General features: G+C 49.1%; 1 protein-coding gene across 1 annotated transcript in view; it reads right to left on the reverse strand.

Annotated features, from left to right (window-relative positions):
• LOC144179955 (ubiquitin-conjugating enzyme E2 Z-like) overlaps positions 1 to 27381 on the reverse strand; it is a 45438-nt gene that overhangs the window by 3775 nt on the left and 14282 nt on the right. The window contains exons 3-6 of the mRNA XM_077708369.1: positions 13718 to 13905; positions 11507 to 11618; positions 3394 to 3518; positions 3233 to 3323 (exon numbers count right to left, since the gene is read on the reverse strand). Coding sequence (XP_077564495.1) covers positions 3233 to 3323; positions 3394 to 3518; positions 11507 to 11618; positions 13718 to 13905 — 516 coding nt within the window. The remainder of the gene's footprint in view (positions 1 to 3232; positions 3324 to 3393; positions 3519 to 11506; positions 11619 to 13717; positions 13906 to 27381) is intronic.

Raw genomic sequence — 27381 nt, forward strand, 5'->3', positions numbered from 1 at the left:
TAGCTCACGCTACAAAAGTTTTTGATGTTTAGTATGACGCCAATGTTGCGAGGAAATGCTTTATAGAAACACCGAAAACCCTAGCTGAATTAGAGAGAACGCGTGATGTACGCCTTACCCTGAATATTTGGCATGTGGTACAGGCTACACTTGGAGATATTTTAATGAAAATTTGCGAGAGCTACACAATAATTTGAAAGGAAATCGGCTGAGCATCTTGTCATTTACAGCGACGGACCTGCCTGCGGACCACCCTTCGATAGTTCCATGTAATTTGCAGGAGTTCGGACACTCTCAAGCGGTAAATACAGGCGCACCCATTACCATGCCTGAGAGAGAAATCGCCAGCGTGGCATCAATTGCACTAACAAATAAAACTGCTGCACCGAGACAGTGATATCGCTCGTCCCACCATATCAATGGTGGGCCGTCGCAGGAATTTTTTTTTTAAATGACACGCCTGGTGAGGCGAAGAGGCCTAAGAGGTGATGTCAATGCCAAGCCAAAATACTGGTTGAAAAGGCTTACATTTTATGAATACATTGTAATTATGCTGTAGGGCATCGATATTGCTGAAAATTTTAAACATTACATTACGGAGAGAGTGAAAAGCGGTGAAATTATTTTTCAGATATTTATTTTTTTTATCGAAGGCCATTTGAGGTATCTAACTTGTTTTTGATGATAGAGGTAACGTACTCGGGCATCTAAACACTGTTGCACGAGATTTTTCGATAACACTCCCTGAATGGGGATAATCTGAATTTTGGGAAAACTGCACGTTGTTACAAATTACTCAATAAGTATAGAGTGCGCTGATATATCCAAATTGTTTTTTTAAGACGATAGTCTTTTTGGACTACCTAAACGCGAAAATTTTGGCCTGCCTGTATGTCCGTCTGTCTGTCACTCGATTCAGATACTCGACCAAAATGAAACAGCAGGTGCACAGTAGGTTTATATACCCACAGCAAAATCTAAACTTCCTACTTGTGAACATTGTTGAACAAGAACAAAACATTACGCAAATGTGAAGTAAGAAATCAGTACGTAACTGATATTTGTGGTGTTCCTTTATAAAAAAAATTATTGGTTGCTTAATTTGTGTGATAGTAAACGAAATACTACATCTATTGCACAATAATTGTGCACAAATTCACGGTGAACTACCTAATTATGGCAAGTAAGAAATGCCTAAACACGTGTTGTACCCATTAGTGTCATTAGTATAGTGGCCCATCCGGGCTTCGCCAGGTACTACCGCTACTCCTCTTATAACGGTATACAGGCAAAACCGGAAAATAGTACCATTATTATACCCTGTTACCTATACATATAAAGAAGTGTCCGAATGACTGACTGACTGACTGACTGACTGACTGACTGACTGACTGACTGACTGACTCATATACGGAAATTGCACTGATAACCGAGGAAAAGGGCGAAATTGTGTTTTTGTAAATTCGGGATTATCTCGATCACCCGTTCACTTATCAGAGTGTTTCTTACTGATATGTGTAGGCTTTAAGGGTATCTAAAATGTAGTTTTAGCATTTCGCCCTAACCAACACTATCGAGGTGATTCCCCATTCCGGAACGAAATGGGTGTTCTTAAAGATTCCCCAAAAATGTTTCAGTTATTTTTTTATCCAATTGATTTTTGCTAGCATAGGTTACTCATACAAATGCAGAAATAAATTGTTAGGATTTCGCCCTGCGAAGCCGTTGAAAGGGCCAAATTCTTTTTTACAAATGACGCCTGACGAGCCGGCAAGGCCAACAAGTGATGTCCACGCCTAGTCAAACTGCTGGTTCAAACGGCTTCAAATTTCATGAGCACATTGTGATTACGGTGTTGGAACTCAACGTTGCTAAAATTTTCAAAAATTCCACCATGGGGAGAGTGGAAAGCGGTGCAATAGTTTTTCAGGTATTAATTTCTGATACTTTAATTTGAGATACTGAGCTGTTTTTTGTTGAGCTAGGTAACTTACTCAGGTATCTAAACGCTATTTTACAACATTTTTTATGACACCCACCTAACAGAGGCAAGCCGGATTTCGGGTAAACGTTGTTTTTACACATTCCTCAATACCTACACAGCCCGTTGATATACCAAATTCGGTTTTGGTTGCAAATTCTGCCAATCCAGTTGCCCAAAAATTGTTTTGAGGGTTTTGGCCTAGCATGTGGATAAAGAGGCCAGCATTTTGTTTTTACTTTGCATACCTATGGACGTGAAATTCAGTTGAATTTTCCCGCGTTCGCATAGCGCTCGCCGTTTGTTGGCACTTGCTCCGTATGTTGGCACTCGCCGTATCTTGGCACCACACGCCTCCCGTGGTAGCCCGAGTCATTTATCATAAAAGTGATAAAGGTGGGCATCGCTCGTACCTGCGTTGATAACACTTCCCATGTGTAAGGATACGTACCGACACCGAGTCCGCCTGCGTCGTATGTTCCCAACCCAATATCCTGCCGAATGCAAGTTCTGTTTCAACTTGGCACTCCTGCTCCTATTATATTAGAGTGCAAGCAAAACACCAATCTCCCTTGATCAAATGTAGCGCAGCAGAAACACACGGGACGGAAAGAATACACACAGACGAGCGCTGTGTGTATTACCAACTAGCCCAGTCTACAGCTTTACCAATCTCCCCATCTTCCATCACCACTCTCCACCCCTGAGCTGTGGGAGAACCTGGTTACTAGCAGCGATCTGGATGTCCGGACACTTTTTGCCTCCAGAACGAAGGCTGCCCGCTCATCTCATGGCTGTTTGGAATAGGAAACCACTCCCACTTCACCGGCTCAATAAAACGTTTTCCACTCACTGACTCACTCGTTTGAGCGCACCATCTTGGTGCAATTTGTTTAGCGAGAGTTGCAGTGAAACACGGGCCTCCGACGTTTCCCATTACCACGACACGCCTCCGGTCAGAGCCCATGTATTCACAGTAGGCAGGAGGTCTTAACTGTGTACCCCTTCACGATTAACTAGTCAATTATGACAACTAACAAATAACTGAAAACGCGTAATGCCAATTAATGTCCTTAGTATAATGACGAACCCCGGCATCGCCGGGTACTCTAGTCGTTATATAAAGGCAATAGGAAAACTGAGAAATCTCATACCAAACGATATGTCGTTATATCTGCTAACGTTAAAGAGCACTACACTGACTTAAACCCGCTTGCTAAGACCTGAAAAGAAATCATTTGTGGTACTCACAGTCATATCGGTGCCACAAAGTAGCCTTTTGGCCCTCGTGTTGTTTTGATAGGAGTCGTAGTACTCGGGGAAGGCTTGCAACACCACTTCCCTGTATGTAGGGGAAAACGAGGTCGGGATGGTTGGCGTTAGCGGAGTCTCACCGTTTACATCGGACCTACCTCAAAGCCGGTGGCAAGACGCCCTGCCCGCTCAAGCACAATTCGACGGTGTCGCACACTGCCACCCTGATGGTCTCATGCTGGATGATGGCATTGTAGCGGGCTGCGTCACCAGGGTGTCTCTCCTGGAAAAGCGCACAAAGGCAAGTGCCCGAAATTGTCACAAAAATTGAGGCAAGTTTAATTTTCTCAAGTTTGTTTTATGAAGTTTGTTTTCTTCTATCAATGTTCTTTTGCTATGTTTAATTGTAAGCTTGTATTTGTGTGATTATGCCCGTCGCTGAGCCTTGTAGTAGCTTTTTGGACTTGTCAAGCTACTTATGCAGCTTTACCCAGGAAACCACCCAATCTTATCTAGAAATAAAAATTGAATTGAATTGAATTGTTGCATTTTGCGCCTTTCTTTTTTTTTTTTTTTTCTTTTGCGTACAACGGATGGCGCACATTTCCGTCTCCGGCCTTCGGCCGCCACAATGGCTTTCTTGCCCAAGGACCATTATTTGCTGGCTGGCTGAGCTTTGAATTAATGTTAGTTCCTTTTATGGTGCAAAAAAATATTACGCAAACGCAAAAATCGTCCAGGTTATGCAAGCGAAAGCAATCGAAGCATAGTTTGCCAACCGAACGATATGGCTAGTCGAACGTTCCATACTTTCAGCACTTACTACCATCGTTGCCTCAGTTTCCGAAGCCTTCGTCGAAGTAGAAGTCGAGGCGTTCATTGCCGGCTTCAAAGCTTGCCGCGAAATACTTTCGATACTTTTGCCGAATTCTGGCTCGACGAAGTTCCCGTTTTTCAGTCGGTTCCGCCTGCCGCTTTGCGCGCTCGTACTCACGTTTCCGCTTTAACTCAACAGCAAGCCAAGAGACATGAGCAGAATGGTCCGACTCAGCTTGCCGCTTTTTCCACTGGGACCACGCAGACAATGTATTAACAGGTGAACCAGCGTTCTTGCTCACTTCTTCCATCTCAGAACTGCTGAAGAAGCACTGGCCCGGCTATAGCTGGAAGCTGCGAGGCGGCAGGGAGAGCGCCGCCCTCACCCGTGCAAACATTCCGTGAGTTACGTGGTTAGCCGCACATGCGCGCGGCTGCAGTAGTGCATCGGCGGCGGCGGTGAGTCACATGGTATCACTTCAAGGTCAAATTGTCACGCACGGCGAAACACACTGAACAAGGTTATTACGGCTTTCGCCGTAAAACGCCGGGGCGTGGCATCCCTGGTCTGTAGCAGCTAAATGGATCGTAGTCATTCCATAAGCTGCGATGCGTAGCGTATACCAGAGGAGGTGTATTGGCAAAGACTTGGCTCCGGTAGTTTTAGATTCGAGGAGGAGGAAGAATAAACTGTATTTAAGGTTGCCTTATGCTCATGCCTGTGCACTTGCCTGGTGGGGGAAGGGGGAGAAGGGGGAGCCCCAAAACCCACACAGTATTACACAACCACGAAGCATCCCATGACCGTACAACAGCGCCCCTAGGCTGCAACGGGCCGAGCTTGCCACTACTGCCACCGCTTACCCTAGCGCCGCTGGGGATACCAGCAATAAGACTCGAAACGCTGAATATCCATTGGGCGATTGCATTAATCGCGTTGCCGCATTCCCGACACATAAGAATTATATCAACATTATCTTAATCACATGAATATCTCGTAAGAAGAGCTCAGATTTTTTTGAGCTTTTTCAGGTGATTCCTCTGCGCTCAAAAGTGATCATATGACACCCTACGCCGAGTGGCGCGTTATTACTCGAACCTGTTATAAAAACTGTGTGATTCATGACGCGGCTGTACTACCCGAAACGTCAATTGAAGGCCCATTGGTGGATGTTCAGAATACGCGATGAATCCGTACCTCTTCTCGCGAACTTGAGGCCCGGCCGTATGGTCACTCTACTCCAGAAGTCCACAACAGGGCGATTCTCGTACGCGCATCTTACACCGTATCAACAGTGATATGCTCTCTAACCGTCCCAGTGGTCGCGTGTGCTCGCTCTATAGCAGCGTCTCTGGTAGGCTGTCGCTCCTTTTCTTGTCCACCGGTATCGGCATTTCTTCGCCGTCATTGCCAATCCTTCTACTCTTGCCCCCCTGTGCTCTCCGAACACTTCACTTTACAACGCGCTGACGAGCGGTCACGGCAGCCACGTTACCCCTCGAGACGGCGTCCGGTGGTAGCAATGGCTGAGGCAGGTTGTGAACCACGGTTCAAATTGAAGTCCGCAAAGCAACATTGACAACAAAGACTAAGGCAGCGCCACCGCAACCATGTGTTCTGTCGTTTTCTGGGGCTCTAGTCTGCCGCTTTGGGGACGGATGGACGGAGAAAAGTTTAACAGCGTTGCTGTTTAGTGGCTTGCAATGTCCGTTGGTGATGCCCGTCCCGCCAGGCGAAGGTCAAATGGCACCACAGCCTCTACGGCTGACCAGAGTAGCCCACTATATATGCACCAATAAACTACCAGACCTCCCTTGGAGACCTTTGAGTTTGTACAGCTGGTAGCAAAATAAGCCGGGGCACGCGATCACGTGGCAAAATGTATCGCCGCGACATCTGACGTTGCAATTCTGGTGTTGAGACATCCATGTGCGCATGCGCGTCCAACCACGTCCACTGCCCCGTCTTTTCGTTCACCTCAAGCAGCCAAGCTGATCACATTCTGCGTTTTGCCACAGGGGTCACTTTCCTTGCCAACATGCCTCGCTCGCACACGCTTCAGCGGCGAACGGCAAGGGTAAAGTGTGCATTGCTCGCTCTGCCCCGATCCAACAGATAGTATGTCTTGCCCGTCTCGGTGGCGATCTTGTGCCAAATATATCCCATCGCATCGTTGGCTAATATATGCATTTTTTGCCTAATACATGCATTATATGTTTGATTGTAGGCTTTGTAGGATTGTAGGATTGTAGGCTGAAATCTCGTACGCACCGACGGTTTTGCTTTAATACATGCTGTTGATTGCTAACCAAAACTGAGCACACCAAAACGAAAAGGAATTGAGGTGAGAAATAGAATTTTCGAATAAAGGGTGATAAGAAGTCACCTTGCACAAGCACTAAAGCAGGTACGGGCGAAAAAAAAAACTCCAGCAGAGTTCAGGACGGTTGTTGGTTAGACAAAAAACAAAACAAAATAGTAACAGGTGCGATACGCCTTAAATTTATTGACAGAGACAGACCAAAAGTTTCCAGTTTCGACAGCGAATGAAATTATATCCCCCTTAAAACTAAGATATCGAAATCTCGTTGCAATGCGCCCTTTATCAGAGCCAGGCAGATAGAGCAAAGCAGTCTTCACCCTCGCCGTTCGCCGCCGAAACGTGTGCCAGCGAGACGTGTTCAGCATAAAAAGTTACCCCTAGTGCCTAGCGCTCAATTCTGCCAGCTTTGCCGCTTGAAGCAAAAGAAAAGACAGGGTTGTATACATGGGTTGGACGCGCACGCGCACATCGGTGTCTCGACACCAGAAGTGCAACGTCAGATGGCGCGGCAATGCATTTTGCAATGCGACGCGGCAATGCAACGCACGGCCGCCAGCATGCGAAAGTCAGCACCGCTGCTTCAGCAGATTTCGCAGGTATGGAACTGACTAATTGTTTTGCCCGCATGCCCCTCGCTCACGCAAAACATAGCTGCATACGTTCGGAGGATGGAGAGAGAGAGGGAGAGAGGATGGAGCACTTTCTGCTCCTCTAGCCACCACTGAATTTGCTTCGGTATTAGCTGTTTTCGCTTTGATGGCAGTACCACATCGCACACGACATACTTGTCATTTCATCTAAGAGATCGAAGATTGTTAACTTGCGAACAGTCAGTAACTGCGCGGGTTGCTATCCCCGATTGGTTGCCGTTTTCCAGAAAGTATTTTCCGATTTGCCACCATTTTTGTTACAAACTATGCAAGGCGATAAAATATGGTCTCTTTTCCGCCAACTTGATATGGCGACTCCCAGGCATTTCAGGATACCGCTCCTGGTCTTAAAATGCAGGTCGGATTTCCCGTCAATGCATCCGTGTTTCTTTATTCGATTATTTTATTATGAAATTCACTTCCTTATGACAAGTCGACTGCGAACGTATAGCCCTGGCAATTGTGTTCCATGTGGCTATAGATGTATGAGAACCACTTCACTGCATTATGGAGAGGCAGTGATTTAAAATGTTCTTTGCGGAGGTTCTGTAAGCTTCACACGCAGGTGCTAACAGGAGTAGCCATGCAGGGGAGCGCCGAAATGGTCCGAAAATGCACGGCTCCTTGAGTGCCTCAATCGCTGGCATTTTCTGTGCTCCCTAGGATGGCAGATACAAGTTTTGAGGGCGTTAATATGCGAAACCCGTATGCGTAGCTATGCGTCACCGCCACAAAGAACCCTGCCTGTGTCGCATACTTTACGACAGATGGAACGACATTACGACAGATGGCACGGAGATAGGCGTCCGCTCCGATGACACCGATATCTTACGTATTTATATCACCTGAAATTCGACCAGCGCCATAAACTCTTACAATGTGAACACAGTTGTACAAACACCCATTTCGAAGTATTTATTGCCTGAATATTAACTCACACTCAGCGCTCCTTGGAAGAATTAAATTGGGGCTACTGCAGGTGGTGGTGGTTGGTGGTGGTGGTCAACAGGCACATCCATGTATACTTTACAACCGAATCAGTACAAACAGAAAACGCTGCGACTTGTGTAAAAGCTCTTTTTTTTAAATGTGGCTGATGCCATGGGAAAAAAGAATGATATCAGTAAATTTTGTATGCTTCTTCGAGGTACAGGTGCCGTCAGAAGTAATTGGAGCACGGGAGCTGTGGCCGAACCGCACCGGAGCGCCGTGTAGCTGCACCGGCGGTAAACGAAAGGAGCACAGCACGCATGCGCACCTGCCGTTGGTGATGGCCCCTCCATACTTCTCAACACACTTTTTTAAACGCTGCTTCGAGCATTATTCGCAGCATTCTGGTCTCAGCGATGGCGCTGATAGCAGAGGCGGTATCTGGCAGCGTCGCTCACAAACTTCTAGCGCACGCGAGCTGCTGGAGAAGCGTCTCAATCGCGGGGATCTGAAGTAACAATTTTAAAGCAACGCTTTTTACCTCTACCCCCCAAGGGTTCTTTCGCGACCGTTGGTGTCATCAGAAAACTCCCGCGAACAAATTAAAGAATTTACTGCACCACCAGGAATCGAACCTGCAACTAACAGCGTAACAAAGCAACAGCCCATTTGTCTTACCGATTTAGCTCCGAGCCCATGCGGAGACTGGGAAGACAAGTGGTGCACTAAACAACTACATCTACGAATTTAACCCCTGCATTCTCGCTAAATGCGCCGCAATAGTGATTAAAGGAAGCTCACACCAACCCATGGTATCTCACTTCTAGTACTCCAATGGGCCTGTTGCTTCCAGTGTTCACGTAAAAAATCTCAGCTCCTTATCGTCTGGCCTCACGCCAGACGATACCTCAAGGAACACATTCAAATACTCTTTGATGACCAGACCATCATTCCAAGCCCCAGCATCAAGATTCTGGGCCTACATCTTCCGGCCAACACCAAGAGTTACGTATCGTTGAAGCGCCTCAAACACAGCATCAATAAATCATACACATGATCAGGCGAGTTGCCACCAAGATGCGAGGCCTCAAAGAATCCGATACCTTTCGATTAGTTCAAGCTTTCGTCCTTAGAGAATCACTTACGTCGACCCCTTGTATTCTTCCCGGCAAGGAGGACATAAAGGTGCTTTATATAATGATTAAAAAGGCGGTTGAGCAAGCCATTGGTCTTCCGACGACTAAGCAACGCAGCTGGCAAACTTAATAAAGTTTACTCTCTTTCTCTCTCTCCCATGAGTTCGACCACAGAGAGGGTGTTTGCGCGGGTCTCTACAACGCGGTGGAAGAGCTGATAGAGGGCCATCTTTCTATTCAGAAGCTCCGAATGAGCAGAACTGCGGCGGGTCGCCGCATCTTTCACCAGATTGGCTGGGCAACTCAGAATGTCACTCCGCTTGATATACTCCTGCAGTTCTGGCGACAAGAAATAAAGATGCTCCCTTTGCTTAGAAATATGAACCCCTCAGACGACGAGGGTCACCGACAAGCACGGGCTCAAGCGCTCAATACCTAGGGATCATGACGCGTCGGGTGTGGGAAGGAGCCGGATTGTATGAGCCGCAGGGTAGTTTGTTGTTCTATGGAAAGGTCAGGGTAAGGCGAATGTAGGGTCTGTCTCAGAAGGCGATAATGCTGGGTTATGTCCCTGAATGAGACAAGCGGGTGACTGTTCTCGTGCAGCTCCATAGCATGGGGCTTGACAGTGCAGGCTTGGTAGGCGTATTCGTTGCCCTCCATGGAAGCGTGAGCGGGTGTCCAGATGAGCTGAAAGGAATCATTGGGAGAGTGATTTTTTAGCACACGCAGTGCACGGCGGGACACCAAACCCGACAGGTAATTCCGGTAAGCTTGTTGGAAATTGGTGACTACCTCACGAACCGTGGTTTAGTGAGAGCCAAGGAGATGGCTGCCTATTGTGCTGCCGTCATGTCTTCGCTCTTGAGTGAGGCACAAGCAAGGAGGTCATGGATGTGGCCACGATGAAGGCGTACTGCTGCCCTCGATGTTGGGAGGCGTCTGTGTGGACAGAGCTCGTGGAACAAGCGAACAAAACCAATGGGAGAGGCTGCTGTACAGCCCCTCTCTGCCTACACAGCTCGTGGACAGAGCACAGGCAGCGCGGACTGAATATGGGCTACAGCGACAAAGGAACCACTCCCCTGGGCCGTTCAGAAATCTGAATAGAAGTATCTCCTCCTCCTGCGCTTCTTCCTCCTTCTCCTGCTCGTGCTCCGTCTGGGCCGCCGATCGCGTCGCCTCCGTCCGCAACGGCCGAGACGGAGTAGTGAGATCGTTTGACACCAAGTTTGAGCTTTAATTTTATAAAAAATGTTTCCACTCATGTGCTACACCAATACAACTCAACCAACCACCGTTCGTGCATTATGCATTAATTTACCCTGAGCAAGAATATCTCTTTGAAGTAATTGAGGGTGTGGGTAAGTGCAGTTCACTTCTCTCTGGTTTAACTATTTATAGAGTGACGTGCGTGAATTTAAGTGGTGTCGCATGGGTAATCGTTGTGGGCGCCGTTTACAGCTTTGCTTTCCCAGCACATTCAGAGAGTGGATTGGTGATAATTTTTTTTCTTTGTGGTTCTGCTATCAGCGCCATCGCCGAGACCAGTAAGTTTCGAATAATGCTCGAAGCGGCGTTTAAAAAAGTCGGTTGGGAAGTATGGAGGGGCTATCACCGTCGGCAGGTGCGCATGCGTGTTCTGCTCCTTTTGTTTACCGCCGGTGTAGCACCACGGCGCTCCTCTGCGGTTCGGCCACAGCTCCCGTGTTAAATTACTTCTGACGGCACCTGTGCATTTTCCGCATATCGACAGAAACCAGCGCTTGTCCTGCAGAAGTTTTTTTTTTTTTAATCACTGTTAATTCAACACCGCGCTTTCCAGTTACAAACTCGAGCAGTATGGGGGACGATGTTTATAGCTGTATACGATCATGCACTGAGAGTCGAGGCGCGGGCCACCAACAACACTGCGGGTGCGATACCCTGATCCTGCGAGCAAGCCGGTTTCCGATTCCATAGTGCCCGCAGTAAACAGTGAGAAATGAAGAGGTAACATCACAGATCCGAAGCGCGCCCCTTCTGTCCCATGAAGCATTTTCAAGTGACGACACGAAGCACACACTTCATCCGGTTTAAGTGAATCCTGAGACAGTTAGGGATTTATTTATAACGCCAAAGGCCCAGGCTTCTTTGCGACAAGGCTTAGCTGTGGTCCATTTGGTACTGATGCGTGTTTAAGCGTGCTGAGCGCTTGAAAAATACGAACAAAAACGGGAAATATGCATTTCTGATCGTCTGAATTACTGTTCCAGAAAGAAGAACCACAGTTTCAGGAGGGTTTACTCTGCTTGATAGCCCAAGACTGTCGAATTTCCAATGAGATGGTAAATGGTGCTTGAATAAATTAATTAAGGCTCGGGGAGGATAACGAGAAAACAGGAAAGATAACGAGGAAATTGGCTCATAACTAACCTTTTCAAATCCTGGCTCGTTGTGGTAGGGGTTGTCGGACATGAGGGACTGAATGGAAACGAGCACGCTTCCTATGCCCTGGGCAGCGCTCCAGGCCGGTCCATACCACGTGCTGTCAACAAAAGAATAAGCACTTAGATGAATTGACATTTTGATTACACAAGTACTGATATGGAAGCAAGTGTGCCTGATATACACTAGAATTACAAATCACATGGGTGTCGGCGAGCAGTTCCTCAGCACCTCCATAAAAGGGCCGTGAAGGCAAAATACAACTTCGTGTTTTTGATAAATCTACTATCTTTTGGTAACACACTAAGCTCGATTTCAGCCGCGAAAGACTTTCTGAAGAGAAAAACTAGAAGAAATGCTGACAAACTTTCAAATTCCGCACTACCGCGACGTGTTATGGGCAGGAGGCAAGCAATATGGGCAACCACAACACAGTTTTTGGGCGCAGCTCTTTGACGGCCGTCGCTCGGCTATGCCGCGTTGTCGGCGTAACCGAGTGAACGATGGCAAGAGCGCCGACTGAAAGAAAAAGCGAACGACGCAAGAAAGCAAAGGAAGAGAGTGTCGCGAAATCGGGAGGGGAGGGCGGTTCGCCGTGGCGGCGCGAGCCAGCGCACTCCGAAAGTGTGCGGTGGGGGAGGGCTCGACCGCGCGTCGCTTGGTGAAAACGTGGTGGGGCGTGCGCGTGACTATGATGTGCTGTCGCTTCAGACGCAGTTCGCGGTCCCTTCCTGAGACGCACTTCGCGCCGCCGACGCAGAGGCTCATCATCGCTGCCGTCGAGAGAACCAACGAGTGGGTGCTGCCTCAGAGCACTGCTACTGCGCCCGAATATCGCATTAGGGAGTGTCGTAATCGCCAGCCAATTTTTCTATGGGCTAAATGCACATTAGCATGCAAGCAACACGATCAAACGGGACTGCAGGCCTCACTACAATCGCCCAGTCTTGTTTCGTGGCGGTGACGTAGTTCAGCGGTTGCCAATCAGCCATAACAGTTTCTGTGACGTCGCAGAAAAGTTGCCAGAAAATGCCGTGGGAGTCGCCACTGCTTCATTTCTTTTTCCTTTTACCTAGATTATTTGATCGAAGTTTGTGATAGAATTGTACCATTCTCTCTTCAATGCAGCAAATTTGCATTTTGTCTTCGTGGCCACTTAAAAGTGTGCAGCATGCTTGTGCTCACAAGCCGAAACGCTTGTTAATGTGTACTTATAAGACAGCTCGTTTGCGACTGGATTGGTTACATCGTGAGCTGGGCCCGTACATTCCGCGAGCAAACATCATTCATGCACGCGTGCACGTGCAAGAGTCAGATGACAGAACGAACGTCACAGCTTTTTTTGGACTCTACAGTCTTACCAGTTAAAAGTTAACCAGTTAAAAGTTCACCGCCAACCAGAAGCGCAAATGCAATTTAGAAGACCGCATGAAAAAGCTGATTACGCGAAAACCAACTACCTTCACTTGGAATAACAGAGTTCCGTTTTTTTTTTCTTTTTTTTGAGCTTGACGAAGGGCCCTAGAAAAGAGGGCTGTGTGATTTGGCACATGTAGGGAGTAGCGGTGTTGCATGCTCTAGCAGTTTTGAAATTTTGTGCATACAATAGCGATGCACGAATAGTACGGCAATCTGCGAGTTGTAGTTAACCATATCTCCCGCTGTATATAAACGGGAGCTCTGGCCTTAAAGGATACGTTAACAAAGGAGGAAAGCGTCCACGCACACGCCCGTGTCTTGCGGTAGAAAGATAATTCCGCCATTGGAACAAATCCCTCACATCGTAAATTTGATGTGAGGGATACAAAACTAAAACGCAGTTACAAGGGCAGTCACATGGTCCAGATAGTTTCCCAAAATAAATGTTTTACCCACCAGACGGTGTTTAAGCGGAAGTTTTAACATAGAAGTGTCTTCTACAAAAACATAATAGCCTACTCAGGCTCTGAGCCCCTGCTTTAGCTTTGGTGCTTCCGCTAATCGCACTTGGGGGACGTGAAAACGGACCTCTGGCCGATTATCTCAGTGCAAGTAATTTCTACGGGCAGTGATATTTACTTTTAATGGATCAAAGTTCGCATTTTTCTAATTTATGTGCTCCTGTCAGACGCAGCTGTGCGTATTTTCTTGTGATATAACGCGGAAGCGAAAAAGGACAGAAACTATGTTAATATTTATTCTTCACGGGTTGCTACTCACCCGAGTATGCTGAGGCAGACTTTACCACAAGCGTACAGGTTCGGGTTGAAGCGAACTCGCCCACGGTCTGTGGTCATCAGGCGCACTCGGGGAGGCGCGATGGGGTAGTCAGAGGGGCACTTGACGAGGAAATGGAAGAAGCCACCTTCGTAAGGCGTGTCCAGCGGACCAATTACCAGAGCATGGATCTGCGAAGCGATCATTTTCACGTGTTTACAAGGCAGTGCTCAATGTGTCAGCAAGCATAGATTCGTAAAAAAAATCCCTGGCGATCTCCATTCACGTGAAACACGTGAAACCTGGGAAGGAGCCAAGCATGCAGAGTATAAGTGTTCAAACACGGCCGGACTCAACTCGCCTCCTCCCGCGCTCCAATTCAGGCTTCGCAATAGGGACCGGGCGGCCGTTGTATGGCACCACCGTCGTTTCAGCGAACAGCGCCGCCCGTGGCGAACCGCTCGTCATTGGAATGCCGGTGGCGGTCAGCGCAGCGTAGTTGTGCATGGCTTTCTGTCGTTTTTCTGCGGTGCGGCTTGCAAAGCGAACGTAACCCCACGTGCATTTTTCAGATCGGTAAATCTTGAGTGTGGATGTGACGTTTACAAGGTATGCCATGCGTGTTATTTACGCCCATACTCAGTATTTACAAATAGCAGACGACGCTCAATGCGCCAAGCTGGAAGTCAAGCTGGAAGTGAAAGTTCGTTGCTTCATGCAATTTTGTCATGCCTGCATGCAGTTTTGCGAATCGAGGAGTATATTCCCGCTAAATGCTCCCACAAAGCCGGTGTGTGCAACCGATCTAGGAATGCTGCGGCGAAGGCCTTTGGCAGTTGATGACGAAACGGCGCCGACGTCGTGCACAAGCGAAAGACAAAGTTGGAGGGTGTCTTCGAAGATTACCTCAAAACAGAAATTGTGACGAATGACGCTTCCGTATCTTCATTACCTACGGCTGGAACGTGTTTAATTTCACAGAAATGCTCTTACTACAGTCATCGGGAATCCTTGATAGAATAAATACCGCATGATAGTACGCATGATAGTAGAATGTTATTGCTTGTCGTGGAGAAGCATTGCTATACAAGAATTGCAATGGTTTCTGGCTAGTTGGTAAATGGTTTTTCAAAAACCAATTCCTGCGTGACTGAAGGACGCAAGACAGGAGGGTGCCCAAAACCTGTACTCAGCTTCACAACTGAATGCTGCGGTCGGTTTACAAGCTGCCCCCTACGCTTGAAAAATCATACACACCTCCGTCTAACGACGATGATGGTTTATCGCAAAGCTCTATCGTATGGGTTTCCTTGGTTGCCTTCTGGATTTAAACTTTGACTAGTTAAGCGTCGAATTTGACCAGCACGCAGTTTGGTCTTTTGGTCGCAGCGTCTTTGACTTTGACCATTTCCCATTCGATTTCGCACGAAGAAAGCTTTGTGTTCAACCATCATAATCATTAGATGATTTTGCTGTTTAATTTTGAACTTCCATGCCCCCTCTCCAAATCTAAACTTTTTCCATTGTGTCGGAAATGTGTCTGTGGTGGAGGACTCGGGCTCATGCACCCATATTTGAGGCAACTAATAGCGCGTTTTTGGTGTCTTCACCAGGCATTACACCATTTTTAGGTACTCTGTAAGGAATACTTAAGCATTAAAAAACACCGGCTGACGTTAACACTGCCACATTTTTAATTATCGGTGCCAACCTTTATTCTACGCAGGGGGTAAAACGGGAAGGGGAGGAGGGATGGTTTTTAGCTTGGGCTGTTGAGTTGGTGAATAACTTTGGCTCTTGATAAAATGACCACCAGAAACGTGGATTTTCCACTTCAGCTTTCAGGGTCCCATGCTGTCACAGTGTCGCTCACCAAAACCGAAGGTACAAAGCTCACGGTTACAGAAAGTGTAAACTATCGCAACATTTCTACGGCTACACGGTAATCCATCTCGTATGCAGGAGCCTTTCTATTAAAGCACACGTATCGAGGTACCCCAGCGCTAAGGCTGGCGTGGAAACCGTAGTCATTGAAACCAGTGAAGATAATTTAAAGTGGTAGAAATGAATTCTAATATTGCTAATAGTTTGACTCCTACTCAGATCGCGCGGAGCCAGGCGCAGAGCGCTGCAAAACCGCTCGTGTCAATGTAGCCCACCCCCAACCTTACAAGCATCCAATAAGTTTGCGTAGCCGTGAGTGCATTTAAGAAGAAAATACTCATAATAGTAGTTTTATTCGTATTCAGAACGGGTGGAGCCAAGCGCAGATCGCTGCAAAAAGCGCTTATGCCATTGCAGCCGATACCCAACTTTAGACGCGTCCGACAAGTTTACGCAGTCATTATTGCATCTAAGAACCCAACACATCTGTTTAGACTTCGTTTAATCTCACATGTCTGCTCACAACGCCACCAAAACATACAAAGCACCGAAGCAAACACGACAAAAACAACGGGAGGCTGGGTAGTCCAATGCACCGGCTCATTATGGTCCCTAGAAATATGTGCTAGTCTGCCGTCCGCCGGCCGCGAAGGGGGCTCCTCCGTGATGCATGCAGCGGCGGCGCTGCAGTCAATCGGAGCGCGGTGGCCGGCCGGCGCGATGGGCAGCGGCGGACGGCGCTCTGCCGTGCCGCTGGTGCCTTCGTAGTTCTGCCCTATTTCTGGGCGGGTTCAGCCCATTTTAACTGCCCCTTTTCGAACCATATGTAGCGAAAGAGGACCAGCGTCTGGCTTCCGATGTGGTGCTCGAGTCGATTAGCGAGGCAGTGAGCGCCCCTCCGATCCTCCTCTTCCTCCTCTTCTACTCCCCCTACTATCGCCCCCTGCCTGCGCATCTTTATTTCTCAACACCATTCCGTTTCTGTCGACAAACCAGACTAGCCAAATAAGTTGGTTCTTACCAGTACGAAGAGTTTTAACCGAAGAGTGGAGTGACAGGAGTACGTTTTCGCGTAGTATGAAGGATCGAGCCTTGTAAAAACCGCGGAATCGTGTCGCTACGCTATTTCGATTTCGACACATACTCGGGAGCTTCGGGAACACTGCCGGCACAGGATCGTTTTCCAGCTTGGAAACATCATGCGGGACTTCAGCTAGCAAACAACCGTTCTTTGTGAATACCCCCCCTCCTCCCCCCGTTGTTAACTGATGGATTAGTAAGCGCGTGAAAATGTGTTTGTGGTGTGTCGGCGCTCCGCTTTTTTGTATGGCTCTTTGGAACCGTATTTTTTTGCAAGTTTCCTAAGATGTTGTCCCCTGTACATAAGCGCACGTCTTCGCGGCCCCCTCAGTTACGTCCAGCCAACTGGGAATCTGTTAAATGTAAATGCCGAATAAAAAAAAAAACAAGACGTGTGCACATGCATACGAAGTTTCATCACCTTCAGTCATCAGATACAGTGATTTCTCCATAACTCGAACTCGGATATCTCGAAATACCGGTTAAGTCGAAGCCTTTTTTTTCCGTGCATATACCTGCCATAGGCGACATTTTCCACCCTTTGTCTCCAAACGTCTGTTCGGGGATCACGGATATCTCGAAATGTTGACAAAGAGGACGCAATGCAACATCCGCTGCAGGCAGCTGATAAGCTCTCGGTTAATGCTGAGCCGTCATTACGCGCCGAACACCGTCGCGAACGGCAAATTTGCGCGGGGTACGCAGTGTGCACGGCCGGTGTCCCGTTAGCGGAGTGCTGTCCGACGCCTACATTGTTGATATAGCTGGGGAAGACGCTTCTGATCATCTGGACGATGACGTGTCTCAAGAAGTGTCAAAAACGGCAGGAACAAGAAAAACATATGCTTTGCCTGCTTCACAGCAAGATAGAATATAGCGTTAGCGACCAACGGTTGATGCGGCATTGAGAAGCTCGAGAACACTTTATTGGGACCAGATGCGAAGGCGAAACAGGCGAGCATCACGCAGTTCTTTTTCCGCGATACCTAAAAAAATTGTTTTTTTTTTCCTGCAAATTATTTTGCCTGTATTCCGGAAGCGTCCCTGTGCATTGGAGCGTTTGTTACCAGCACTACCTCTTGTTCCAGTGATCTGGCCATTCATTTTTCGCATTTCGCTTAACCCAACACTCCGCACCTAGAAATTTTCAAAAATTTGGGTACTATCAAACCTCCTTTGCGTGCCTGTAATTTTCGTGAACACCACGATTTGATACATTCGCCAGCATTGGGTACGTGAAACTGATTTTTAATAACACCCGGCTGCAAATCAACTTCGCTTGCATAGCTCATTGCACGCGTTCTTTTTGGTAACCCACACACTCGGAGGGAATTGCGAGACGCACGCGGGGAAAGCAAAACGGGGGAATATTTGTGTTTGGCCAATCATTATAACCGCGGCTGTTTGAAACCAAGGAGTAAAAATATTGAGGTTTATTTATACTGTCATGACCATACATACCTTGCTTTATCCCCCCTCCCCCCGCACTCTGCCCAAAGTATATAGGAACAAGTTTTTGCTGGCACAACATTTTACTCAAGCTTTCGCTTTTCTTTTTGTCAGCCTACCAGCCGTCTGCGTGCTTGTCACCGTCAATGACGTTCGGGAATGACCCGGTAGTTTCGATGTGGAACAAACGCAGCTTCTGGTGCCGCATGCAGGGAGCTCTTTTTGAACGGGATCTCACTGTCTGAACATTGGTGGTTGAACGCGAAGCTTTCTTGTGAGCGATTCCTTGTCGTCTGAGTTTTGAATTTGACTCATTGAGCTTTCACTTTGGCTCGCACGCATTTTGGACTTCTGATCGGGCCGGATTTGACATCGACCCTTTGCCGTTTAATTTCACGCGAAGAAAGCTTCGTGTTCAACCATCGTTGCGGAGTGGAGGAGTGGATAATTTTTCTGACTGCACTCCTCTCCAAATCCAAACTGCTTTGACGATGTTGGAAATGCGCATTGAGATAGACGTCGGCTTCAAAACGCGATGGAGCCAGCTTCGATTCTGACCACGGGAAGCGTTTTTTTTTTCCCTCTCACTTTACTCACGAACAGCACCGTCGTCAGAGACAGTTGGCTTTCCTGCAGTCTTTTTCGAGGCGGCATAGGCCATCAGTGAGACATAGAAAGCTTCACTTTAATAATGGTTCAAGCGGTGGTAGTGAAACGGCTACGCTAGTTGGTGCGGTTTCATCCTTCGGTCTCACTCGCGAAATTCAGCGGCTGCAAAGAGGCTCCAATTCGCGAAACACTCGGGGCGTGAAACTAAAATGTCTTATAGTGCTACCGTACCTTCAATTGTGAGCTGGTGTACCTCGTACCATTCGATTTCACCGCTCTAAGTGGCCGACAAACCCCGATGCGCGCTCGCGCTCCGCGGCAGTAGCGCGCGGCACAGGCCGGCCGGCCGCTCTCACTCCGGCCGCTCGGGCGCTCCGATTGCTCGCAGCGCCCTCTGCGCAGCGCTGTGCGTGCATCAGCGGCGCGGACACGCCTTCCCATAGAGAAAGCGCGCGGACGGCAGACTAGCACAATTTCTAGGGACCATAGGCTCATTCCACTGACGATGGGAGTGCCGAGTGGTGGCGCCACCCGTCCAGCTGCCCGGTCCCTATACAGGCGCGGCACATAGGATTTTTTCTGACGCGTTGTTGCAGGGGCTGACCGCACGAGGACAGCACCACCTCACCGCAAGCTCTGCGTCGCCGCGTCTCCGCGCAAGGCAAGAGCAAGGCAGCTTGAGCGTGGACAACATAACCAGTGAGCTTTCGCGGGGGCATTTCCGCATGAAACGGGGCAGTTGGTGCAACTGATATGGCCCATATTTTTCTGTTCTGGTATATATACGCAAGGCAGTTGTTACACAATAAGATCAGAGCAAAAGTTGTTCGCGTATATACTATATTTGCTTGCAACATTCCTGACTTGAGGCGCACCGTGACACAGAAAGTTTTATTTTATGTCCAGCTTTACACAGTCTTGGGAAAGAAGCATATACCGTAGGGCTATACCTGAATGAAAAAGCAACACACCCCACAAGAACTGCCTAATGCAGACGTGTAAAACGCAAAAAAATTACACCAAGGACGAAGGAGGACGACAGGGACAAGCTCTACTTCCAACTAGCATATATTCCCAGCTCGGGAATGCGGGTGCGATTCCCGGCCACGGAGGCTGCTTTTATGGTGGAGACGAAAAGCGAAAACGCCTGTGTCTTTGACATTCCGGCGGTCGTTTAAGATACCCAGGCGGTCAAAATTCATCCGGAGCTTTCCCCTATGGTGCGCCTAATCGCCTGCGTAGCGTCGGTGCATTTAACCCCACAACCAATCAGTCATCATTTATTCGTAAAAACGCTCATATATTACACAAAAAATGCGCACATCGACGAAAAATTACATTCCGCAGCGTATACTAGCCATCTGTCAGGCGACAAAATGGCAATATGTTTTGACGTTCTGAAGTACAGATAACTCCAACAACCGATCACTGTGTGACACCCGATACCACACACACACAAAAGAAAACAAAAAATTGTGGTTGATCCCTCTTTCATAGGAATGGGCAAAACACGAAAGTGAAAGGGGCCTTCACAGGAGCAGTTGAATGTTAAAGGAATTTCCTTCTTGTGCGAAGGGTTCGCGAGCCTGACCCCGCCAGACGAAGTGACGCCGACACGCAAAAACAAAAAAACAGCGGAGGGTGCCTCAATTCAAGCGCGTCCCCTGTACACGAAGGCGCTGAGATCGAGGTACCAACTGTCGGCGCTCATTAGCGTCATGATGCGCTACTTCGCTTCGCCTCTCCTGGACGGCGCGCACCATCTGAAAGAGTCATAGGGAAGGACATAAGGCGCGTTCGTAGTGCTGCTCACGTCTCGGTTCGTAGCGCAGTGGGAAGAGCGCCACGTACTTTGTTGCGAGAGAATCGTGGGCTTGAAACCGGCCGCCGCCGCGTCAATGGCACTTTTTCTGGCGACGACACTTCCGTGATGGATATCACGTCACTGAGATCTTCGTGTGCCCGGGCCTAAAACAATTTCGTGTTAAAAACAAGGCAGAGAAACCAGGGTGCGGCCGTTTGGAATGATTCAGGGGCAAGATACGGAATTTATTTGGCCGATAAACCCAATAGCGGCATACTTATGCCAGTGTGACCACGGCGAGCCATCTAAAACATCGCAATGGTTTCTCTTGCAGGCTGGTTTTTCTGCTTTGCTATCCTTACAGTCTCACTTCGCATTTCCGGCAATTTGCACTGAGTTGCAGTGTATTGCTTGTGAGCTGTGTTCCTACCCCGATGTGCGAGTTTTTCTGGTTGATTTCTCGGAAAAATTGGTGAGCCCTGGATATTTATATACGGCTTGGCAATACTCCTTGACAAATAGTAAATCCGATTGTTAAGTGGATAGCAGTTCAACTATGAGGCTCCAACTGACCGAATAATCCTAGCTTGTTTGTAGGCAACATCACTACCATAAGGCGCTCGCTATGTGAATGTAGCGATTTTAGGTCCTTGAATTGAACCTGCTGAACACGAAGCCATTTCTCCATCACACAATGCGGTCGATCTTCAGGACATATTTTCATGGCGCCACCATCAACTTTCGCCGCTATGAGTGCTGGCCAGCGTTACTAGGTTAGATGCTGGCAGCTTACTGGACAACAGTGCATATTCATCGGAGGATGTGCAACCATGCACTTTCTGCGGCACAAATTGTTACTCACGTGGTTGTAACCGGCGCTGCGGCGCACACACTGCGCCTGCGAACGCGCTTGGCGGCGGCGGAGCAACAGTGGCCTAGCAGCGCCACCCCCAACTTGCGGCGGCAGGCAGCAAGACGATCCAAAGCGAAAGCCGTAAGGGGAGCGCGGGAGGAAGACAGTCAAGTCCGGCTATAGTGCCTAGAATATACTGGGATATTCTAGGCACTATAGTCCGGCCGTGATTCAAAAATTGTAATTGTCTCTCTTGTCACACGGCGCGTGCAGATGGGGCGCCGGGAAGCGCCGGTGGGGAGCAATCGCGCACTTCGGAGGTAGTGGTGCCCTCTCTTGCGTAGAGCCGGATTTAAGCAGTTTGCATGCCCCGTCTGTCCCAGTTTGGGGAAGTGGCAGGGGTCAGGCAAGGAATTTTTATTTTCTCTTGTAACAAAAGGAAGTACAAAACACTCGTGGTTACGCTTTTCCACGTTTACATAATCGGTCCGTCCGTTACACTGCAGGACGACATCTCTCCTTGCTATTAACAAAGCAGATACGAAATGAGTGAAAAACTAACATTGCATGAACACGAATGCAAATGACGTACACTTCTTGGTACATAAATTGTGCACTGAGAGGACAGCCTGTGTCCTGGGAGGGGGGGGGGGGGGGGAACTACTCCCCCACCCCAAGCACCAGCTCCCTTTACACAAGACGTTTCATTTACTCGGGTCTTCCTTGCTACATATGCAACTTCAAAACATTCAAATGCAAAAACAAATACAAAAGAAACCGACCATTGGTTTGTTGACTGTACCACATACACTTATTTGGCCCACCTTCCCATTTGGGGCCACAAAACTTATTGGATACTCTGAACATGACCTCTGTTTACATAATGCAATTGGAACTGCCTTTGGCAGTAGCAACACAATCACGCGGTTTACATCCGCACCACATGGCTTACACCTGTAAAAACGCAAGTAAGCGGCTTACATTTGCGAGCCCGCTCACTTTGTAGTAGAGTGAGGCGCCAAGTGCACAGGTGCGGGAGGAGAGTCTCCCCCGCCCGAGGCGCCTGCGCCTTTTAAAAGCCTCCCCTTATGTTCCCGTAAACTTAACCCGTACATTATTGGGGTGCACCTCAAGTGCACTCACCTTTATGATCCTCCCGTTATTTCCCTGAAATGTAGCCCATGTATTGGACAGGCACACCCGCTTTTATAAGCCTCCTTTTATGTTCCCGTGAAGCGTAACCCGTGTATTGGAGTGCAGCTCAAGTGCACTCGCCCGTTTTGAACCTCAATGAAAGGACAAGACCATTTTCTCAAGAATTCTTCTTCCCCTAAGAAGAAGAGCTCTGCTTCCAGGTTTTCGGTTAGTTTTGTGTGCATGTGGATCAGTAAGTTCCACTGGTTACGTCGGGGGCGTGATTGCTTAACAGCAATATACCTGTTTATCCACAGTACATAAAGACCAATCGTTATGATAAGCACAGCTAGAGGGTTTCTTGGGCACCGTCTGCCCTCCAGGAAGTCCCGAATGCGGAGTTGTCTATATGCCCTACTCACTATGAGCCAAAATGTTTTGGCGACTGTACATTGGACCATTGCGTGTTCATTTGTCTCCCTCTGATTACAGTGCACACACTTGTCCGTTGTTGTTGTACCCCATCTCCTTAAGACCGTTCTCGTCTGCAAGACTGACCACCCATACTTCCATGTTACGTCTTGAGCTTCACCCGGTACATTTGCATTGATCAGCGTGCGCCAAGGAAAGTTCTTTTGTTTCTCTTCTAGGTTTTCAGGACTCGCCTCATTTAATTTCTGAGCCAGTTCTATGTTCCTCATATCTTCTACTTCTCTTTGTGAGTTATGTGTGGTTAGTTTCTTATATGCTGCTATTACTTTGGCGTAAAAGGGGGGGTGGCTGAGTTGCCTTGGGCCCATCTGGAGTATGCTGGGGAAATAACCTAGCTTGCGCTCCCAAGAAGTATACACAGAGCTGCCTTGCTGGATGCCCCGTCTGCAGATCAAGGACCCTAAGAACACTTTTCAAAGCATAAGTCGCGGCATAATTGGTTAGAGAGGGGATGTTCCACCCCCCGAATTGTCTGGGCAGGCCCAGTTTCCCGGTTTTGACCAGGGCTGTTTTATCCGACCAGAACAGGCGCAATACTTCAGATGTAAATTTAACTGCTATGTATCGAGGAAGGGCAGCTGTCCCGGCTATATACCATACTTTCCCTGTAAAAACATTTAATGCCAGATACCTTGTAACCGCGTATGGAAAGTCGTAAGCTAAGGCTTCGTTTACATCCTCCCTGAGTTGTTTAAGTGTCTGGTGCCATGTCTTAAGTGATACCCCGCTTGACGTGTAAGTAACTCCGAGGATTTCTACATGTGTGACTACTGGGATGCCATATATGTCAACGCGAGCGCAGTTCAATGGCCTCGCCTCACCCTGGGCCTCGTCCACGGTGATCAACGAGCCCCCCGCATCGATCAGGCCTAGGGACGAGAAGCGGTGAGCACTTTAAGGTAACACAAATTGTAACTTGTCTACAAATGGTTTCTGCTTGTGTTTGGCGACTGCTGAAGCGGAAAGGGAGCGTTCCACAAATATTTAAATCATGTTAGTTTATTTTTTAGCAGGTTCTATTCATTATAGACTTTTCTTTTAGTCCGCGTTGCGTTCTAGCGCGAGACGTTGCTAAACGAGTGTCCCGGTGTTTTAGTACCGTGACTGCGTGAGACGACGACGACAGGAGATTCCGACAGCCCGAGCCCCTAAAACTTACAACTATGAGGGATGGAACAGCTAGGGGCAGAGTTTTGGCTGGGCTTTCGAATGCGAAGCTTCTGCAAGTGGAACACAGAACACACGCGCACACACTCACGCACGCACACACACCCATCGTTGCTTCACGCCCATCGTTGTTACTTCACTGATGGGACATACCGACGGGGAGGATTTGCCAGGAAACGAGGTAGCTTTTCTGAGCTAATACGCCCATCTCATAATACTATAAAATGAGTCCATAGAACTGAAGCGGAGAAAAAACCATGCAATAAAATAAAATAATTGGAGATGAATTATAGATTGATGGCCGGTTAACAAAAAATCATGCACCCCTCTGTCAAACGACGGCCATGGTTGAACGCGAAGCTTTCTCGTGACGGATTCTTTGGTTGTCGTCTAAGTTTTCCAAACCGCCTCGACCATGACAAAATGTAGCAATCGGATAAACGCCGGCTTCATAACGCGAGGGGACCATATTCGATTCCGGCCGCGGTAAGCTGTTTTTTAGATGCGGAGCATCTTATAGTCTGGGCATGTTCCGCGTCGGCGTCCGCACTCACACTGCGCATGCGCAACTCTCCGCCTTCCTTCTCACCCACAGCTGCGCGATACTCCCGCCACTTCTTCTCTCGTACCAGCTGCGTGCACTTCGCTTTCGCTTCTCCCGCATTCTCGCTTCTGCTTGCGCATCTCTCCTCCTCTCGTCTCCTCTTCTTCAACCTTGAATGTAAATCGGGTAGCGCGCTGCGCGCGTTCAGTTCACCGCTTGCTGCGGTTGACTCCACTTCACTCCGTTCTTCCGATGAAGTGTGATGGAAGCAACAGTCCCGTCAGTTAGTGGGTTGGCGCAAGCAAGCGTCAGCACCACTCCACAAACTAACAGCAACGCTACGTCCACTGAAGACAAAGCTGCGCAGCGAAGGGCACGCGACGCTGAGCGCAAGCGCTTGAAGCGAGCGGCGGACCCTGAGCTTCGTCGGCGCGAATGCTCGGCGCTTGCGCATCTCTCCTCCTCTCGTCTCCTCTCCTTCAACCTTGAATGTAAATCGGATAGCGCGTTCAGTTCAGCGCTTGCTGCGGTTGACTCCACTTCACTCCGTTCTTCCGATGAAGTGTGATGGAAGCAACAGTCCCGTCAGTTAGTGGGTTGGCGCAAGCAAGCGTCAGCACCACTCCACAAACTAACACCAACGCTACGTCCACTGAAGACAAAGCTGCGCAGCGAAGGGCACGCGACGCTGAGCGCAAGCGCTTGAAGCGAGCGGCGGACCCTGAGCTTCGTCGGCGCGAATGCTCGGCGCTTGCGCATCTCTCCTCCTCTCGTCTCCTCTCCTTCAACCTTGAATGTAAATCGGATAGCGCGTTCAGTTCAGCGCTTGCTGCGGTTGACTCCACTTCACTCCGTTCTTCCGATGAAGTGTGATGGAAGCAACAGTCCCGTCAGTTAGTGGGTTGGCGCAAGCAAGCGTCAGCACCACCCCACAAACTAACACCAACGCTACGTCCACTGAAGACAAAGCTGCGCAGCGAAGGGCACGCGACGCTGAGCGCAAGCGCTTGAAGCGAGCGGCGGACCCTGAGCTTCGTCGGCGCGAATGCTCGGCGCTTGCGCATCTTTCCTCCTCTCGTATCCTCTCCTTCAACCTTGAATGTAAATCGGGTAGCTCGCTGCGCGCGTTCAGTTCAGCGCTTGCTGCGGTTGACTCCACTTCACTCCGTTCTTCCGATGAAGTGTGATGGAAGCAACAGTCCCGTCAGTTAGTGGGTTGGCGCAAGCAAGCGTCAGCACCACTCCACAAACTAACAGCAACGCTACGTCCACTGAAGACAAAGCTGCGCAGCGAAGGGCACGCGACGCTGAGCGCAAGCGCTTGAAGCGAGCGGCGGACCCTGAGCTTCGTCGGCGCGAATGCTCGGCGCTTGCGCATCTCTCCTCCTCTCGTCTCCTCTCCTTCAACCTTGAATGTAAATCGGATAGCGCGTTCAGTTCAGCGCTTGCTGCGGTTGACTCCACTTCACTCCGTTCTTCCGATGAAGTGTGATGGAAGCAACAGTCCCGTCAGTTAGTGGGTTGGCGCAAGCAAGCGTCAGCACCACTCCACAAACTAACAGCAACGCTACGTCCACTGAAGACAAAGCTGCGCAGCGAAGGGCACGCGACGCTGAGCGCAAGCGCTTGAAGCGAGCGGCGGACCCTGAGCTTCGTCGGCGCGAATGCTCGGCGCTTGCGCATCTCTCCTCCTCTCGTCTCCTCTCCTTCAACCTTGAATGTAAATCGGATAGCGCGTTCAGTTCAGCGCTTGCTGCGGTTGACTCCACTTCACTCCGTTCTTCCGATGAAGTGTGATGGAAGCAACAGTCCCGTCAGTTAGTGGGTTGGCGCAAGCAAGCGTCAGCACCACTCCACAAACTAACACCAACGCTACGTCCACTGAAGACAAAGCTGCGCAGCGAAGGGCACGCGACGCTGAGCGCAAGCGCTTGAAGCGAGCGGCGGACCCTGAGCTTCGTCGGCGCGAATGCTCGGCGCTTGCGCATCTCTCCTCCTCTCGTCTCCTCTCCTTCAACCTTGAATGTAAATCGGATAGCGCGTTCAGTTCAGCGCTTGCTGCGGTTGACTCCACTTCACTCCGTTCTTCCGATGAAGTGTGATGGAAGCAACAGTCCCGTCAGTTAGTGGGTTGGCGCAAGCAAGCGTCAGCACCACTCCACAAACTAACACCAACGCTACGTCCACTGAAGACAAAGCTGCGCAGCGAAGGGCACGCGACGCTGAGCGCAAGCGCTTGAAGCGAGCGGCGGACCCTGAGCTTCGTCGGCGCGAATGCTCGGCGCTTGCGCATCTCTCCTCCTCTCGTCTCCTCTCCTTCAACCTTGAATGTAAATCGGATAGCGCGTTCAGTTCAGCGCTTGCTGCGGTTGACTCCACTTCACTCCGTTCTTCCGATGAAGTGTGATGGAAGCAACAGTCCCGTCAGTTAGTGGGTTGGCGCAAGCAAGCGTCAGCACCACTCCACAAACTAACACCAACGCTACGTCCACTGAAGACAAAGCTGCGCAGCGAAGGGCACGCGACGCTGAGCGCAAGCGCTTGAAGCGAGCGGCGGACCCTGAGCTTCGTCGGCGCGAATGCTCGGCGCTTGCGCATCTCTCCTCCTCTCGTCTCCTCTCCTTCAACCTTGAATGTAAATCGGATAGCGC

This window comes from Haemaphysalis longicornis, unplaced genomic scaffold, assembly GCF_048455015.1.
Source record: "Haemaphysalis longicornis isolate Haplotype H1 unplaced genomic scaffold, Haemaphysalis longicornis Haplotype H1 scaffold_4, whole genome shotgun sequence".
In the NCBI taxonomy this organism is placed as follows: Eukaryota; Metazoa; Arthropoda; class Arachnida; order Ixodida; family Ixodidae; genus Haemaphysalis; species Haemaphysalis longicornis.